Raw genomic sequence first — 17,449 nt, 5'->3', positions numbered from 1 at the left:
GAAGAGGGAAGGAAGAGGGAGGGAAGAGGGAGGAAGAGGGAAGGAAGAGGGAGGAAGAGGGAGGAAGAGGAAGGAAGAGGGAGGAAGAGGAAGGAAGGAGGGGAGGAAGAGGGAAGGAAGAGGGAGGAAGAGGGAAGGAAGAGGGAGGAAGAGGAAGGAAGAGGGAAGGAAGAGGGAGGAAGAGGGAGGAAGAGGGAAGGAAGAGGGAGGAAGAGGGAGGAAGAGGGAGGAAGAGGGAGGGAAGAGGGAGGAAGAGGGAGGGAAGAGGGAGGAAGAGGGAGGGAAGAGGAAGGAAGAGGGAAGGAAGAGGGAGAAGAGGGAAGAAGAGGGAGGGAAGAGGGAGGAAGAGGGAGGGAAGAGGGAGGAAGAGGGAAGGAAGAGGGAGGAAAAGGAAGGAAGAGGGAGGAAGAGGGGGAGGCAGAGACGCTGACATGGAGGCGGAGGAAAAGAGGGATTTGGCCTGAAAAACAAGAGGAATTCTTCCAGTCATTCTGACACACTCTGCTATCACCCCGGGGGAACTGACCCAGCAGAGCTCATCCTCACACACACACATGCACACGTACACACACACATGCACACGTACACACACACATGCACACGCACGCACACACACGTGCAAACATGCACTGATGCTCGAGCTGTCACATAAGCTCACATCCTCTTTTGCGCTCTGCGTTAATGCAGTTTTTTACGCTCCTCGTCCATCTCTCTCTCTCTCTCTGCGTCTCCATGACACACACACACACACACACACACTCACACACACACACACACACACACACACACTCACACACACACACACACACACACACACACACACTCACACACACACACACACACACACACACACACACACGACACACACACACACACACCTAAAGAAACGTCACGCCACAGTCATGGAGAACTAGGGCTGGGCGGTATACCGGTTCAACGATATGAATTTTTCATATACCGTCAGAGGCAACTTCTGTCGCTCTTCAACAGGCAGCAAAATATATTGTTCTCAGCTGGGAGCGCTACGATCGGAGCGAGTTCTCTTCGCTGTATTGAGAGGGAACCCTACTCATAACTTCATAACAATGAATAACCCACAACGAACACTCTTTAACACGGCGAAACACCACACACAACAGTTTGTGACAGATAAACAATTTGTAGCACCAACAATTGTACATTTGTAAAATTTCACCACCAAAACTGCATGCTGGGTAAAGCTCGCAGTAACGTTACATTAAAGAACAGAACAGAGCGATGCAGGATGAACAAAGACTGAACAACGAAAGGTATTTAGGTCAGACACATATGCAACGCTGATTACCGTAACATGTGTGGTATTTGTTATGAATGTACAGAGACGTGATGAGAAGCTGTACGTAGAGGGGCTTCTTCTTCTTCTTTAAATTCCATTGGCGGATCGCAACCAACTTGCATAGTGCATACCGCCACCTAGTGTACCGGAGTGTGCATTTCAGGGTAACCTTTTCTTCACTCTTCTGATAATAAAATAATATATACATATAAATAACTCAAGAAATAAACCTAAACAACACCTACTAACAACTAATCCTACGGTCTAATCCCGTTTCTTTCCATGGAGGGCTTTAGGACCCAGGGGAATGTAGGTGAAGTAAACAGGAAGTGACGGAACGGAAGACACCACACAAACAGCTGTTCACCGCTCGCTGGCCGCTGCTTCTTTTCGGCCTGAATTAATTAATGCTTTAACGCGGAAAAACAAATACCGTGAAACCGCCAGAGTCTTACAAAATACCGTGATATGCATTTTTGGTCACACCGCCCAGCCCTAACAAACCCTCGTGGAACCCGGACCGGCTCTTCTTGCAGTCGCAGGATGAGTTATAGGAAGTGTCACTTGTCAACACTGGTTTCTCCCAGCAGCCCGCAGTATTCCTGTAACCTTCCCAAGAGCAAGAGAGGGAGGGGGGGGGGGGGGCTGAAACCGTGTGTGTGTGTGTGTGCGCGTGTGTGTGTGTGTGTGTGTGTGTGTGCGCGTGTGTGTGTGTGTGTGTGTGTGTGTCACTTTTAAAACCAGGCAGCAGCTTTTTGGTTCCCCAAACTGAAAACATGGATGCCAGTTCCAGTCAGTTCTCTGAGTAGTTCGGATGATATCTGAACGTGCGTCAGTTTGATCATGAAACGCACATCATGTGTACGTCATGTGCACGTCATGTGTACGTCATGTGTACGTCATGTGCACGTCATGTGTACCTCATGTGTACGTCATGTGTACGTCATGTGCACCTCATGTGTACGTCATGTGCACGTCATGTGCACCTCGTGTACGTCATGTGCACATCATGTGTACGTCATGTGCACGTCATGTGTACCTCATGTGTACGTCATGTGTACGTCATGTGCACCTCATGTGTACCTCATGTGTACGTCATGTGTACGTCATGTGCACGTTGTTCTTGCTGTGGTTCAGCTCAAAGATGGCGGGATACTTTACATTTCGTTTTTCGTCAGTTGAATCATTTTGCACGTTTGTTTGATGTTGACAGTTGGTGGAGCTTTGATTTTGATCTGAAACAGACACCTTTGCAGCGTTGTTTGAATCTGTGTTGTAGATCTCACTGTTGCAGCGTTATGATTTGCGGTTGCACGCTTGCTGTCCCTGTTTCTATAAGTTAAAAAGCGGTTGCCAATTTCTCATGAATGCACTCTGGCCTCCCTCACCCTGGAGCCCCGTTGAGCTGAAGATGGAAACGTTGAAGACAACATTATAAAGATCACTTCTAAAATATCACGTTTTGGTGTGCAAACTGTACATGCATTGTTTTCTTTAATAACGATCTTCCATTGTGCCTTCCATCATGAATAGTTGTTTATCTTTTTGTCTGTTACTTTCACAACTCTCATTTTTCTGTTTAAACAACAGCGCTAAGCGTTGAATACTTTTCAAACTATTTCAGTTGAATAGTAGCTCCATCACTCAGAGAGCTGTGTGAGATAGAAAGTGAGATAGAAACAACTTGTGTCTCCTTCGTTTTCATTGGCTGACCTCGACGTATTAGAGTTATGATGTGGAATTGTATTGATATTTAGCTGCCAGTTAAGACTTCGCTGTCACTGGGAGATGTATCTGTAAAAACACGGAGCTTGCTGGAAGGATTATTTTTACCGTAAACCCTTACGTCTTTATGCTAAGCTAGGCTAAACACGTCCAGCTTCTTTTGGTTATTGACACACAGAGAATAACGACACATCAACAGGCCTGTTTCCTCAGCTGACATGTTTGTTTCAGTAGGAAAAGGTTACATATAGGTGTGAGTGAAATGCAAACAGGTGTCAAATCTCAATGTGTTGTAATTATTGCCCCCCCCCCCCCCCCCCACTCCCCCGTGCAGCGGATACGCCCATCGAGGAGTTCACTCCCACGCCCGCCTTCCCCGCGCTGCAGTACCTGGAGTCCGTGGATGAGGGAGGGGTGGCGTGGCAGGCCGGGCTCCGGACGGGGGACTTCCTCATCGAGGTAAGAGCGGCTCCGCTTCCACATCTGTGTTTCCGTTTAACCTGCGTATCCAATCAGTGAGTCCTGAGCTGAGAAAGCTTCTTGTTGGCTTTTCTTTGTGGTTTCTGTCGTTGTTGATGGATTCTGTCGTTGATGTCCTGGTTGCTTGCGTGTTGGATTTTATTCTGATGCTGCACATCGTGCTGCTTCGTCCTCTGAACATGTGATTTCACTTAAAGCTGAGTTTGAATCCAAATGTCCAAGTGAGGCTGTTTTTGAGTTCAGTGGACGTTCTGAGGGTTTTATTGCTCGTTGAAGACACTCGTGAGAACGACGTTTTGTCATAATAGTCAAGTGGCTTTGAACACGACCTCCTTTTATTTGAAGCTGGTTACCTTTACTGTAATATTGTCAGAATTGATAATGATTCATTGAATGCAACCAGCTGACTTCTGATTGTGATCGTGACTCTCTGAAGAAACGTTGGAGACATCCACAGCTCATATTGAGGATTACAGACGCTCTCTGCCCGTCTCAAGGCCCGTTCACAGAACATATGACAGCGCTGATGATGCTGCAGGGGAAACCGCGCCCATGATGTTTTGCAGCTGATTGCAATTATCCGTGTGGCAAAGTACAAATGTCGCCTTTGTCGGCAGAACAATGGAGAGAGAAGAAGACAACTGCAATGCTGGGATGCAGAGCTACAGATCAAAACGTCAAGGAGCAATTTAAACGTGACAGAAAGAGTCTTCAGCTCCCACCAACTCCCTGAAAATGCTCATAATTTCAGCGCTGATCTTTATGATTCGGACCGTTTTTGCAGCACATAGAAACAGACCTTTTTTTTGCATATTACCTCATTTAAATTTGTGCCAATAACACAGGAGCTCCGTGCACAGTTAGTGGTGAATTTCACCTTTTGCATGTGTTTATAGAATTCATTTTTGTTGTATTTCTGCAGGTTTAGAGGCCGCAAAGTCGAGCAATCCTTTGTCAACACAATGACTGTGGTTTGTATTCGGGCTGATGCTGCAGTTGTGGTGTAACGGACTTGTTTCTTAATTAATTGACTTTTTTTCACTGTATACTAAAAATGATGTGTTTTATGAACTCACGGTGACATTTTAACCAAAATCTCATCAGTTCGTCTTTGAGTCCAAGTGGACGTTTTTGTATGTGTGGTGCGGACGGACGGACTGATGTGTGTTGGTCGGTGATGATGTCGTGGTGATGATGCGGTTACCATGGCATCCTGTTGGCGCCGGTGCGTAATCCTGTTACAGTCACATGACCTGAGCAGATGTGCGTTGAAGATGTCTCCGTCACGTTTCCGTCCTCCATCACATGTGAAGGAGGTCGGATTGAAACATTCCATGTTGGGAGAATGGATTCAGACATGTACATGAGGGAAACCTTGAAACCTCGTTTCTTGTCTCCTTCAACACACATTTCATTGAGTGGTGCATCCTTGAAGATGGGGGTTGATTTTCAGATTACAGGTTGAAGGACATCATCAAAGACTGAAGACTGGAAAGAAGCCATTGGCTTTCACATGAGACGAGATTTAAGGATCCACTGCTAACAAGTGGATTGTATCACCAGTGCGGGCTGATTTCATTAGTTTTTTTTAATCATCTTGGCATTTATTTCAAAGCACCAGGCGGATTTCACAGAGAGGTGTGTGTGTGTGTGTGTGTGTGTGTGTGTGTGTGTGTGTGTGTGTGTGTGTGTGTGTGTGTGTGTGTGTGTGTGTGTGTGTGTGTGTGTGTGTGTGTGTGTTTAAACATCTGCTTTGTGTCTGCAGGAGTGCACATGTCCCCTTAATGTACATTAGCAGAACATGGCCATTTGCATGCATGATTCAGGGCCTCGGCGAAGCATCAATCTTTCATTGCCTCTCACAGCTTGGCATGAGGACGCCTCGTGTGTATTTCTTTGTGCACTCGAATCGTTCGCCTAAATGTGTTGGAGCGGATCAAGAACTCGCCGCGTATCGTGTCCTGAGCTCCATATCGATGCAGCGTGTTGACTTTGAGGAAGTGAGATGAGCTGCGGCGTGTGACGGAGGAGGAAGAGGACTTCATGTTGTCGTCACGCTCACGTGTGTGTGATTCGTTCCTAGAGACGCAGAGAGACCTGTCAATCAGCGTGTAGCCCCGCCCTAAAGCATCCCCTGCTTTATGGTCTGTGTGACTCTAAATGGACCATCATGTACTAAATGAACATCATGCTGTATTGAAGAAGACTTGAAACTAGAGATTGAGACATAAACTCATGTTTACAATGTTTACTGAGGGAATAAATCAAGAGAGAAGTAGAGTCATTTTCTATAGACTTCTATACAACCAGAGGAGTCGCCCCCTGGTGGACACTAGAGAGAATGCAGCTTTAACACGTGAAGCTTTGGCTTCACTCTGCAGAACTTGTGTTGGATACAAGTAGGGGGGCTTCAAGGAATAGAAAGGTGGGGAACCTCTGAATTAGACAGCTTGTAATAATATCTCCTCGGCTTCGTTCTCTTGATCTAAATGTGAGAAGTTTCACCAAAATAATAAACCAGTGGAGTTCACTGCGGACCAGAGATCGGTTGGAGCCGGACTCAGACTGGATGTTTGATATCTGAGAGTTTATTTCAATCAAAAGTACAGCAGCTGATGTTCCAAGAGAATCCTGTAGATGTGTGCGATGGAGGTAGAGAGAGTAAAGCACTCTTATATAACACACAACTTTGGCCGGGAGAAGAGATGTGTGACCAGTGTAACATGCAAATGCTTCTGCCTCTTGTGCCCCCAGGTGTGTGTGTGTGTGTGTGTGCGTGTGTGTGTGTGTGTGTGCGTGCACGCACTTGTCCTTCTGTCAGATCCCTGCCTTTCTGCATCTCTCTGAGGACAGCAACACTGCACACAACTGTCAGTAGTGTGCAGTGAACTAGCACAGGCCGTCCTCAGCATTCCTTCCTCCAAAAGGCTCTTAGAGGACAGGGAGGTCTGTCCCTCTCTCTCTCTGTCTCCCTCTGTCTGTCTGTCTCCCTCTCTGTCTCTCTCCCTCTGTCTCTCTCTCTCTGTCTCCCTCTCTGTCTCTCTCTCTCTGTCTCCCTCTGTCTCTCTCTCTCTGTCTCCCTCTGTCTCTCTCTCTCTGTCTCCCTCTCTGTCTCTCTCCCTCTGTCTCTCTCTCTCTGTCTCCCTCTCTGTCCCTCTCTCTCTGTCTCTCTCTCTCTGTCGCTCTCTCTCTGTCTCTCTCTCTCTGTCTCCCTCTCTGTCCCTCTCTCTCTGTCTCTCTCTCTCTCTCTCTCTCTCTCTCTCTCTCTCTCTCTCTCTGTCTCTCTCTCTCTGTCTCTCTCTGTCTCTCTCTCTCTGTCTCTCTCTCTCTGTCTCTCTGTCTCTCTCTCTCTGTCTCTCTCTCTCTGTCTCTCTCTGTCTCTCTCTCTCTGTCTCTCTCTCTCTGTCTCTCTCTCTCTGTCTCTCTCTGTCTCTCTCTCTGTCTCTCTCTGTCTCTCTCTCTCTGTCTCTCTCTCTCTCTCTCTCCCTCTGTCTCTCTCTCTCTCTCTCTCTCTCTCTCTGTCTCTCTCTCTCTCTCTCTCTCTCTCTCTCTCTCTCTCTGTCTCTCTCTCTCTGTCTCTCTCTGTCTGTCTCTCTCTCTCTATGATATAAGCATATAATGTCATTGTGTAAAAACTGATACTACCATCTAATTTCTGTATTTTAAAGAGCATCTAACGAACGCTGCTTGAGGCCTAAAGCGGGAGTAAAAGGTGGCCATGCTCTATTCAAATGTTGTCTCCATCCCATCGCTCGCTGTCTTCCTGAAGGCAGAGAGCTTTAAAATGCAGTTAAATATAGAAGAGGAAAGCTGCCGTTTGAGACCAGCGACACAAGCAGACTGTCAAATGTCTGCTCTCCCTCTTTGGCTCTTTCTGTTGCAGTCTGACCTCATTCTGGATGCCAGGTTGCACCGTGTCTTTCTGTGTGGACATGAACACTTCTTTGTGTATGCTTTGCTCGTGAGCATGCAAACGTTTTGTCATAACTGGCCCCAGATATCAGTGTTTTATTTGTGTGTATGATTATACGCTCTTGTCTGAGGGGGAAAGAGGTGCAACGTAAAAGAAGGCTTCGTTCCTTTTGTGGTCCACAAATCAGGTCTCGTAAGACTGAAAATCTGAAGGGATTCGCCGGCAATTCTCTATTTTCTTGTTATTCTACACTAAATCCTATGAAAAGACAACAGATGTTCTAACAACAAGTTGTGTGTGTGTGTGTGTCACAGCCTCATAGATCTGATGAACACACACACACTGTTGTTTATACACCGCCCTGCTGCCATACATGCTTACTAGAGGACCCAATGTGGATTCATCCGCCGTTGAAAATAGTCCCTCAGGAATGCGCTACTTCCTCCTTTTTGTATGATAAAAACAAGGAGAGTGAGCAGCTGGTTTAGGAAGTGATTCAGCCGCTGGATCCATGGTGACGTTGGAGAACAATAGCTTCAAGAAGATCGTAACAACTGATATGAGTCTTTTTATTCATTTCCTGTTGAGATGTGATCATTATGAGCGTGAATCAATGGCATTGCTTTATTTGATCTGTGATGACTTTATTGATTAGCATTGAATGTGAACTCACCACTGAGACTTCACTCTCACCTGGAGGTCCCGTGGGTCCTTCTCAGACCGACGAGCTGAAGAACGCAGCACTCACCTGAGAACCTGAGCGCAGAGAAGGACCTGCAGCTGTGTCCTCTCCATTCAAACCCGCCAGAGAACGCGTGTCTGGGTAAATAAAACACGGTGCTGTGGGAGCGCTCATCACACAGAGGAACGATAACAGAGGAGGGAGTGTTCAGACAGATGGCCCTGTGTGTGTGTGTGTGTGTGTGTGTGTGTGTGTGTGTGTGTGTGTGTGTGTGTGTGTGTGTGTGTGTGTGTGTGTTTACACACCGTCTCCCAGTACATTTGTGTTGCGCCTGGCTTTTTTTTTGTTTTCTTTGTGACCAGGTGTGTGATTCTAAAGGCTCACCTGCACTGTTGTATTCCTCCTCACCATACGGTGTATTACCCAGGATGCATCTGTTTTGTCACAAGTCAAGTGCATCTGAGATTTGAGCTTCCTGTTTCTGTGCCGTTCACATTTAGTTTTCGTCTCATTTTATTCCCATAACATGAATAACATGTTGACAGATCTCGTACTGATTTAAACTACAGCGGACCTTCAGCCTCCTTCATCTGAGGACTTTTTCAACAGGTTTTAAAGGGACAGTTCATCCCAAATGAAAACATACACATTGTCCTCTTACCTGTATGCTGTTGATCCATCTAGATTGGTTTTATTATATTTATTGGTTTCAGGCACAGTGCACATCAATAAAACATTCCTGTAAATGCTCCAGAGTTAGCCAAGAAGCTATTTTACATCTGTAGTCCCAGGCCAGATGTTACAAAGTCAATCTAAAAATAGAATGTAAGTCATTACAAAGGTATGCAATATCTACCCCTTACAGAAACAATGGAAGAAGAGAGAATATGAATACAAGTAGGAACAGCATTCAGGAGACTCTGATAATACATTGACAAGAACTAACGAGACAAATTCAACACAGAGGCTCATAACTCAACACGAAGCAAAATAAAATGAGGCATGATTCTGTTAAATAGAACTAAAGACAAGGTTGTGTTGCATTGTCCAAAAACTTCCAGTTCAGAAGCACAAAACATAACTCATGCAGAGTTTGTGAATATAAGTTCTGACTCAGATAAACAACAATAGAACAATAGACAGTCTGCCTTTCCTCCAACATAATGGGACCAGATGTCCAAAAAAATAATGAAAAAAATAGATTCAAGCAATGTCTCTTTCAGAAGTCAGTTTCATGTAGGAACTATTTTCTTCCCAACTACACCCTCCAACCGCATCACGGCGCAGAAGGAAGCGTGAGTCTACTCACGGGCGAGGCGTGAACGTTAACGGCGTCCTCCTCGGCTGTAACGTGAGCTAGCTCCGTGGTGCTAGGCGAGCTAGCTCCGTGGTGCTAGGCGAGCTAGCTCCGTGGTGCTAGGCGAGCTAGCTCCGTGGTGCTAGGCGAGCTAGCTCCGTGGTGCTAGGTGAGCTAGCAGTACCGAGTGGGGGTGCACGCTTCCTTCTGTGAGGTGATATGGTTATGGGCACAGGAGGTGAGGGTGGAGGAGACGGGTGTGACCCAGGAGGCGAGAGGGGAGGAGGCGGGTGGGGCTCAGGAGGAGGCGGGTGGGGTACAGGAGGCGAGAGGGGAGGTGACGGGTGGGGTACAGGAGGTGATAGAAGAGAGGACAAGTGGGGGACAAGAGGTGAGGAAGGACGGGGCAAGTGAGGTCCAGCAGGTGAGGGAGAGTATTGGAGGACAGGTGGAGGCAGGTAGGGTGGTGGACATGGAAGCAGACGAGGAGCAGCTCAAGGCCCCTCAGCTGAAGAGGAAACAGAGAGGAGACAGAGGAAGCTCACAGGCCAAGAAAGTGGCAACTACAGAGAGTGGAGGAGCAGCCGAGTGTGAGTCCAGGCCGGAAGAAGACCCTGAGTCCGGTTGGGAGGACTCTGAGTCCAGTCAGGAGGAGAACTCTGCTGTAAACAGTGAGCCCTCTACACACGGTGCTGGCAGCTCTCGGGGCTCTGGAGGCTACAGCGTGGAGGAGATCAAGGAGTTTCTGAGGAGGAGTAAGAACGTGAGAGGAGTCAGAGTGGAGGACTACCTCTCGGACAAGGAGCAGCTCTCCAGCTCTGCCAGATCTCACATGAGGAGCAAGGACAGAGGAGGTCTCACGAAGCAGGAAGGATACAGACTCAAGAAGATAGTTCACAAAGTGAACAGAGAACTGGACAAAGTGGGCACTAAGTGAGAGTCAGATCTCAGCCTACAGACAATTAAAGACACGTTTATGTTTGTTGGACCTTATTTGTTGAACCGTTTTAAATGATAACGTATCGTGTTGTTCAGAAAACAATTCTGTTTGTTTTGAGTAACAGTAGAACTCTGTAAATGGAACTTAACACAAACAAATAAAGATATATTAAACCTCTCTCTCTCTCTCTCTCTCTCTCTGTGTCTCTCTCTGTGTCTGTCTCTATGTGTCTCTGTGTGTCTCTGTCTCTCTGTCTCTATGTGTCTCTGTGTGTCTCTGTGTGTCTCTGTCTCTATGTGTCTCTGTCTTTCTGTCTCCTCTCAGCACAGCATGAGACTCATGATCAGAGAGGAGGAAACATTGTAGAACTCTGTTTGTCTCAAACACAATAAAACCTTCACAAGTAAGTTCATCACAACATGTGACCAACAAGCAGAACATCAGTCTGTCGGTTGAGCAACAGTGATGTCATACGGTAGTGAGGTCATACGTTGAGGTCATAGTTTGATCAGAAGAACAGGATCACCAATGAAAGATAATCACTGAGATCATTGATTAGCTGAGAATGGATTTTAAAGATTTTGGAACTTCTTGTGTTGCTGCTCAAGACAGAATAATAAATTAATTAATTGTCTTTTTTTCTCACAAATGAATCAAATTGAACCGAAAAGAGTGTCGATAAGAGTACTAGTGTCAGTACAATCCTATCGGTTCCCCTCCACTACAGAGACAAACACCTTTCAGAGTGAATGTTGTATCAATCTGCTGGATGTGATTAACTCCATCGTGTGTGTTTACAGCTTGTGTCCTGAATCCTTACCAACTTCTGAAAGCTCCTAAAAATCAAAAGTCAATCAGACAGTACGACCTCACGTCCTGCACAGACCATGCTGTCGGTGTCTTCTCTCCTGAATGGATCTGTCCCTCTGTGTCCCGTTGGCTTTGTGTCACACACGAGGTGTTACATGTCTCCGCCTGGTCGCCTTCACGTTTGTCTAATACTGAGTATTGATTGGTTGGTTTTCTTGCTGTGGGAACCCCAGAAAGCTTCAGCCTTCAGGGTTTGACTGAAGAGAGCCCTCCAGTAAAACATTTATTTATAGGAGCAGCTCTGTTCAGGGAGCTGAAGAAACCACAACACCGTCAAAATATGGCATCAGACTGAAAACCTTTGTAAGATGGCTGCACTGGGAGGAGAAGGGGGGGGGGGGGGGGGGTCCATTGATAAAATGCAATCCATCTCAAAAATAAGAGAGAAAAACACCGACAACGTTCTCAGCGCCGCTTCCACCTCCAGCATCACGCAGCAACTGTCGCATAGCAACCGGGGGCATGTTGAGCCTCGCTGTGTGCACGCCGATGATGCAGCTTCCTACGAGCGAAGCTCAGCGCCACAGACCTGGGGAGTCGGAGAGTAGAGGACGCGAGGAACTAACTGAAGGGGACGAGGACGGCAAGAATGTGAAGATTGAGTTCGGTCGTCACGATCACAGACAGTTATTTCTGTTATTAGGCGACGTGAAGGTTTGCCGGTTGGTGCGCGACAATAAAACACAGTGAAGTAGTTTTTAGACATAATTAAAGAAGAATAAAACATGAACATGTAGAATAGTAAATGGAGTATGTTGGATACATGTAATCCATCTTCCAGGAGACCTGGTTGTGAAAGCTCTTCTTGCACAGACTGCACTGGTTCCTCCCGGCCGGGTTGCTGTTGTTTCAGTTGAGCTGAGTTTTGAACTCACTCCTATTGTTGATCCTCATTTGAAACATATGTGACTGACATGAGTGATGTTGTGGTTGTTATGAGGGAGGACCGTCTCAGGCACCGTTGTCTGTTCGTTGTCTCTGTGGACTTGTGATGAAACATTTATTCTTTGGTTACTTGGTGCAGATATACGCTTTGTGCTTATGATGTGTTTGCTATTGCGTCTGTGGTGATTTTATGGTTTTACGCAGATTTCTGTAACGTTTTATTTGACTTGATGAAACTGTTATTGTTAAAGTGTAAGCCGGCTGCTTGGATCTGTGCCGGCAGGGCGCAGCGGTACAACGGCCGGGAGCCGTCCGTTAGAGCCCTCTGTGCCAGCGCGCCACGAGAGGCTCGTCTGTGTCTGTTCAGCCATTGGCTCACCACTCGTGGTCATGTGACTTCTCTTTGGTGACCCGGACGACAGACGGCTCAGAGAAACACTTGAGGCTGAGCCCGGCCTTGTGTGTGTGCAGGTGTGCGTGTGCGTGTGTAAGTGTAGGAGTGTGTGTGTGTGCAGGTGTGCGTGTGTAAGTGTAGGAGTGTGTGTGCGTGTGTAAGTGTAGGAGTGTGTGTGTGTGCAGGTGTGCGTGTGTAAGTGTAGGAGTGTGTGTGCGTGTGTAAGTGTAGGAGTGTGTGTGCGTGTGTAAGTGTAGGAGTGTGTGTGCGTGTGTAAGTGTAGGAGTGTGTGCGTGCGTGTGTGCAGGTGTGCGTGTGCGTGTGTAAGTGTAGGAGTGTGTGTGTGTGCAGGTGTGCGTGTGTAAGTGTAGGAGTGTGTGTGCGTGTGTAAGTGTAGGAGTGTGTGTGTGTGCAGGTGTGCGTGTGTAAGTGTAGGAGTGTGTGTGCGTGTGTAAGTGTAGGAGTGTGTGTGCGTGTGTAACTGTAGGAGTGTGTGTGCGTGTGTAAGTGTAGGAGTGTGTGCGTGCGTGTGTGCAGGTGTGCGTGTGCGTGTGTAAGTGTAGGAGTGTGTGTGTGTGCAGGTGTGCGTGTGTAAGTGTAGGAGTGTGTGTGCGTGTGTAAGTGTAGGAGTGTGTGTGTGTGCAGGTGTGCGTGTGTAAGTGTAGGAGTGTGTGTGCGTGTGTAAGTGTAGGAGTGTGTGTGCGTGTGTAAGTGTAGGAGTGTGTGTGCGTGTGTAAGTGTAGGAGTGTGTGCGTGCGTGTGTGCAGGTGTGCGTGTGCGTGTGTAAGTGTAGGAGTGTGTGTGTGTGCAGGTGTGCGTGTGTAAGTGTAGGAGTGTGTGTGCGTGTGTAAGTGTAGGAGTGTGTGTGTGTGCAGGTGTGCGTGTGTAAGTGTAGGAGTGTGTGTGCGTGTGTAAGTGTAGGAGTGTGTGTGCGTGTGTAACTGTAGGAGTGTGTGTGCGTGTGTAAGTGTAGGAGTGTGTGCGTGCGTGTGTGCAGGTGTGCGTGTGCGTGTGTAAGTGTAGGAGTGTGTGTGTGTGCAGGTGTGCGTGTGTAAGTGTAGGAGTGTGTGTGCGTGTGTAAGTGTAGGAGTGTGTGCGTGCGTGTGTGTGCGTGCAGGTGTGAGTGTGTGTGCATGTGTAAGTGTAGGAGTGTGTGCGTGCGTGTGTGTGCGTACAGGTGTGAGTGTGTGTGCGTGTGTAAGTGTAGGAGTGTGAGTGTGTGTGCGTGTGTAAGTGTAGGAGTGTGCGTGTGTGCAGGTGTGCGTGTGTAAGTCTAGGAGTGTGTGTGCGTGTGTAAGTGTAGGAGTGTGTGTGTGTGTGTGCGTGTGTAAGTGTAGGAGTGTGTGTGCGTGTGCGTGTGTAAGTGTAGGAGTGTGTGCGTGCGTGTGTGTGCGTGCAGGTGTGAGTGTGTGTGCGCGTGTAAGTGTAGGAGTGTGTGCGTGCGTGTGTGTGCGTGCAGGTGTGAGTGTGTGTGCGCGTGTAAGTGTAGGAGTGTGCGTGTGTGTGTGTGTGCGTGCAGGTGTGAGTGTGTGTGCGCGTGTAAGTGTAGGAGTGTGCGTGTGTGTGTGTGTGCGTGCAGGTGTGAGTGTGTGTGCGCGTGTAAGTGTAGGAGTGTGTGTGCGTGTGTAAGTGTAGGAGTGTGTGCGTGCGTGTGTGTGTAAGTGTAGGAGTGTGTGCGTGCGTGTGTGTGTAAGTGTAGGAGTGTGTGTGTGAGTGTGTGTGCGTGTGTAAGTGTAGGAGTGTGTGTGTGTGTGTGTGTGCGTGCCCTAATGTGCTCTCATCGTCTGCTTGATATTCAGCTCCGTGATTCATCAGAGTCAAGACTCTACTAACGGACTCTGAGTCATCAGAATAAAACTCTTGTCTCCATCTTCCCCGGCCCCCTCTCATCCTATTTCAATCCTTCACTTTATTCTTCTTTGTGTTTTTCCTGTGTGTGTCTCTCTTACACGCACACACACGCACACACACACGCACACACGCACACACACACACACACACACACACACACACACACACACACACACACACACACACACACACACACACACACACACACACACACACACAATCTGTATATTTCTGTATTTAATGAGCCTGCTTTGATGTACTCCAGCTTCCTACAAGGGGAAAAACACACATACAGAATTCAGAGAGTTCTCACCCAGCCCCCATCTGAGATGTAGAGCAGCTCCATGTTTCTAATACTGGTGTGTGTGTGTGTGTGTGTGTGTGTGTGTGTGTGTGTGTGTGTGTGTGTGTGTGCTCTTTCTTATACTGCACAAAGGTAAAACGAGTGTAACTCATATGAACATAGACTGTAGATGTAACCGGTAAAAAGCATAAACTAACTAAACTCATATTCATGGACTACTTTATCACCTTCATACAAACCCTGTAAAGGAGGTCAAGTACATGAAGAGACAAAGACACAAAGCTTGAATATCCTCTCAATGATTTCATTTGGCTGCAAAATATTTACTCAAATGAAGATTTTTAAAACTTCCTGTTTAAAGCATCTAACAACGAATGATCCTTCTTTGTATAATCTCTCGACATGTAAATAATGCTTCTTTCAGTGAATCGTCGTGTGAACGATACAAAGCTCACACGTCTCGGTGATTTTCCTGTTTGTGTTGCATTACGACCTGGAATCAGAATAGATTTGGATTTTATTTAATGGCCCTTCACAAAATATTAGAAATCGTTGAAGTGAAATAAAGAAACACATGAATACATTTGCACCACTTATCAGTTTTTTAAGTCGTTTTTTTCCATTTAATTTCACCAAGCACAAAATCGAATTCATAATCAATTTGAATTCAATAAAATAGGCTAAAGGAGATGAGTACTTTTGCATGTCACTGTAGTTGCATATTACACGAAAGAGATTGCAGCTTCGATAGACAAAGTCGTACATGCTTCACCGATGTCTGCCGTCAGGAAGGTATGAAAGAACAGATTCCAGCCAAACACAAGTCACAGCAGAGGATGCTGCGTATAAAGACTCTGGTCTGTGTTTATGTTGCTGAGGAGGATCAGCTGACCTCTGATCCGCTCTGACGGCCCGGATTAGCAGCGAGTCTTCACAGCGCGGCGCCTGCATCGCTCAGATTATAATTGATTAACCGGATTAGCGACCGTCAGTGAGTCAGGACTATGTGCACGGCAGGAGATTGGGCCGAGCGATCCGATAAATTCAGGGGCGTGTTGGGCTAAATGGGCCGGATGATGCTTAATGTTGTGGAACTATTACAATGGTTATGATAATGATAATGGATTTTGAATAGGCCCCTCTGCTCGATGGGACGGAAGGCTCTTACATTCACACTGTGTGTGTGTGTGTGTGTGTGTGTGTGTGTGTGTGTGTGTGTGTGTGTGTGTGTGTGTGTGTGTGTGTGTGTGTGTGTGTGTGTGTGTGTGTGTGTGTGTGTGTGTGTGTGTGTGTGTGCATTATTGATTAAACTGTAAATGTTCAGCCATAAAGCTGCTGGTTCAAAGCTGTTTTCCCTTCTTGTAGTTGTTGATTCAGAACCGTTTTTGCAGTTTATGGCCTTCAGGCTTCATCTATCTTTTCACTCACTCCCTCACTATCTCACTATCTTACTATCTCCCTCACTATCTTACTATCTCCCTCACTATCTCACTCCCTCACTATCTTACTATCTCCCTCACTATCTTACTATCTCCCTCACTATCTCACTCCCTCACGATCTCACTTTCTCCTTCACTCCCTCCCTCACTATCTCACTATCTTACTATCTCCCTCACTATCTCACTCCCTCACTATCTTACTATCTCCCTCACTATCTTACTATCTCCCTCACTATCTCACTATCTTACTATCTCCCTCACTATCTCACTCCCTCACTATCTTACTATCTCCCTCACTATCTCACTCCCTCACTATCTTACGATCTCCCTCACTATCTCACTCCCTCACTATCTCACTCCCTCACTATCTCCCTTCCTCACTATCTCACTCCCTCACTATCTCACTCCCTCACTATCTCACTATCTCCCTCCCTCACTATCTCACTCCCTCACTATCTCACTCCCTCATTATCTCACTCCCTCACTATCTCCCTCCCTCACTATCTCACTCCCTCACTCTCTCACTCCCTCACTATCTCACTCACTATCTCACTCCCTCACTATCTCACTCCCTCACTATCTCACTCCCTCACTATCTCCCTCCCTCACTATCTCACTCCCTCACTATCTCACTCCCTCACTATCTCCCTCCCTCACTATCTCCCTCCCTCACTATCTCACTCCCTCACTATCTCACTCACTATCTCACTCCCTCACTATCTCACTCCCTCACTATCTCCCTCCCTCCCTCACTATCTCACTCCCTCACTATCTCACTCCCTCCCTCACTATCTCACTCCCTCACTATCTCACTCACTATCTCACTCCCTCACTATCTCCCTCCCTCCCTCACTATCTCACCCCCTCACTATCTCACTCCCTCACTATCTCACTCCCTCCCTCACTATCTCACTCACTATCTCACTCCCTCACTATCTCCCTCCCTCCCTCACTATCTCACTCCCTCACTATCTCACTCACTATCTCACTCCCTCACTATCTCACTCCCTCCCTCACTATCTCACTCCCTCACTATCTCACTCACTATCTCACTCCCTCACTATCTCCCTCCCTCCCTCACTATCTCACTCCCTCACTATCTCACTCCCTCACTATCTCACTCACTATCTCACTCCCTCACTATCTCCCTCCCTCCCTCACTATCTCACTCCCTCACTATCTCACTCCCTCACTATCTCACTCACTATCTCACTCCCTCACTATCTCACTCCCTCACTATCTCACTCCCTCCCTCACTATCTCACCCCCTCACTATCTCACTATCTCACGATCTTACTCGTCAAATTACCGTCCGAGTGAATCACTTAGTAAATAAAACGTTTTTAATATCTCG

The 17,449-nt window shown here is 47.1% G+C and overlaps 1 protein-coding gene across 1 annotated transcript in view; it reads left to right on the top strand.

Annotated features, from left to right (window-relative positions):
* The window catches only part of shank2a (SH3 and multiple ankyrin repeat domains 2a), a 120,987-nt gene that overhangs the window by 77,991 nt on the left and 25,547 nt on the right, over positions 1-17,449 (top strand). Inside the window, exon 12 of the mRNA XM_079291991.1 lies at positions 3,375-3,499. Coding sequence (XP_079148117.1) covers positions 3,375-3,499 — 125 coding nt within the window. The remainder of the gene's footprint in view (positions 1-3,374; positions 3,500-17,449) is intronic.

Source organism: Melanostigma gelatinosum (genome assembly GCF_949748355.1).
Source record: "Melanostigma gelatinosum genome assembly, chromosome: 2".
Classification (NCBI taxonomy): domain Eukaryota; kingdom Metazoa; phylum Chordata; class Actinopteri; order Perciformes; family Zoarcidae; genus Melanostigma; species Melanostigma gelatinosum.
Note: the sequence above shows the minus strand (reverse complement) of the source record. Positions and strands in the feature narration are given on the sequence as shown.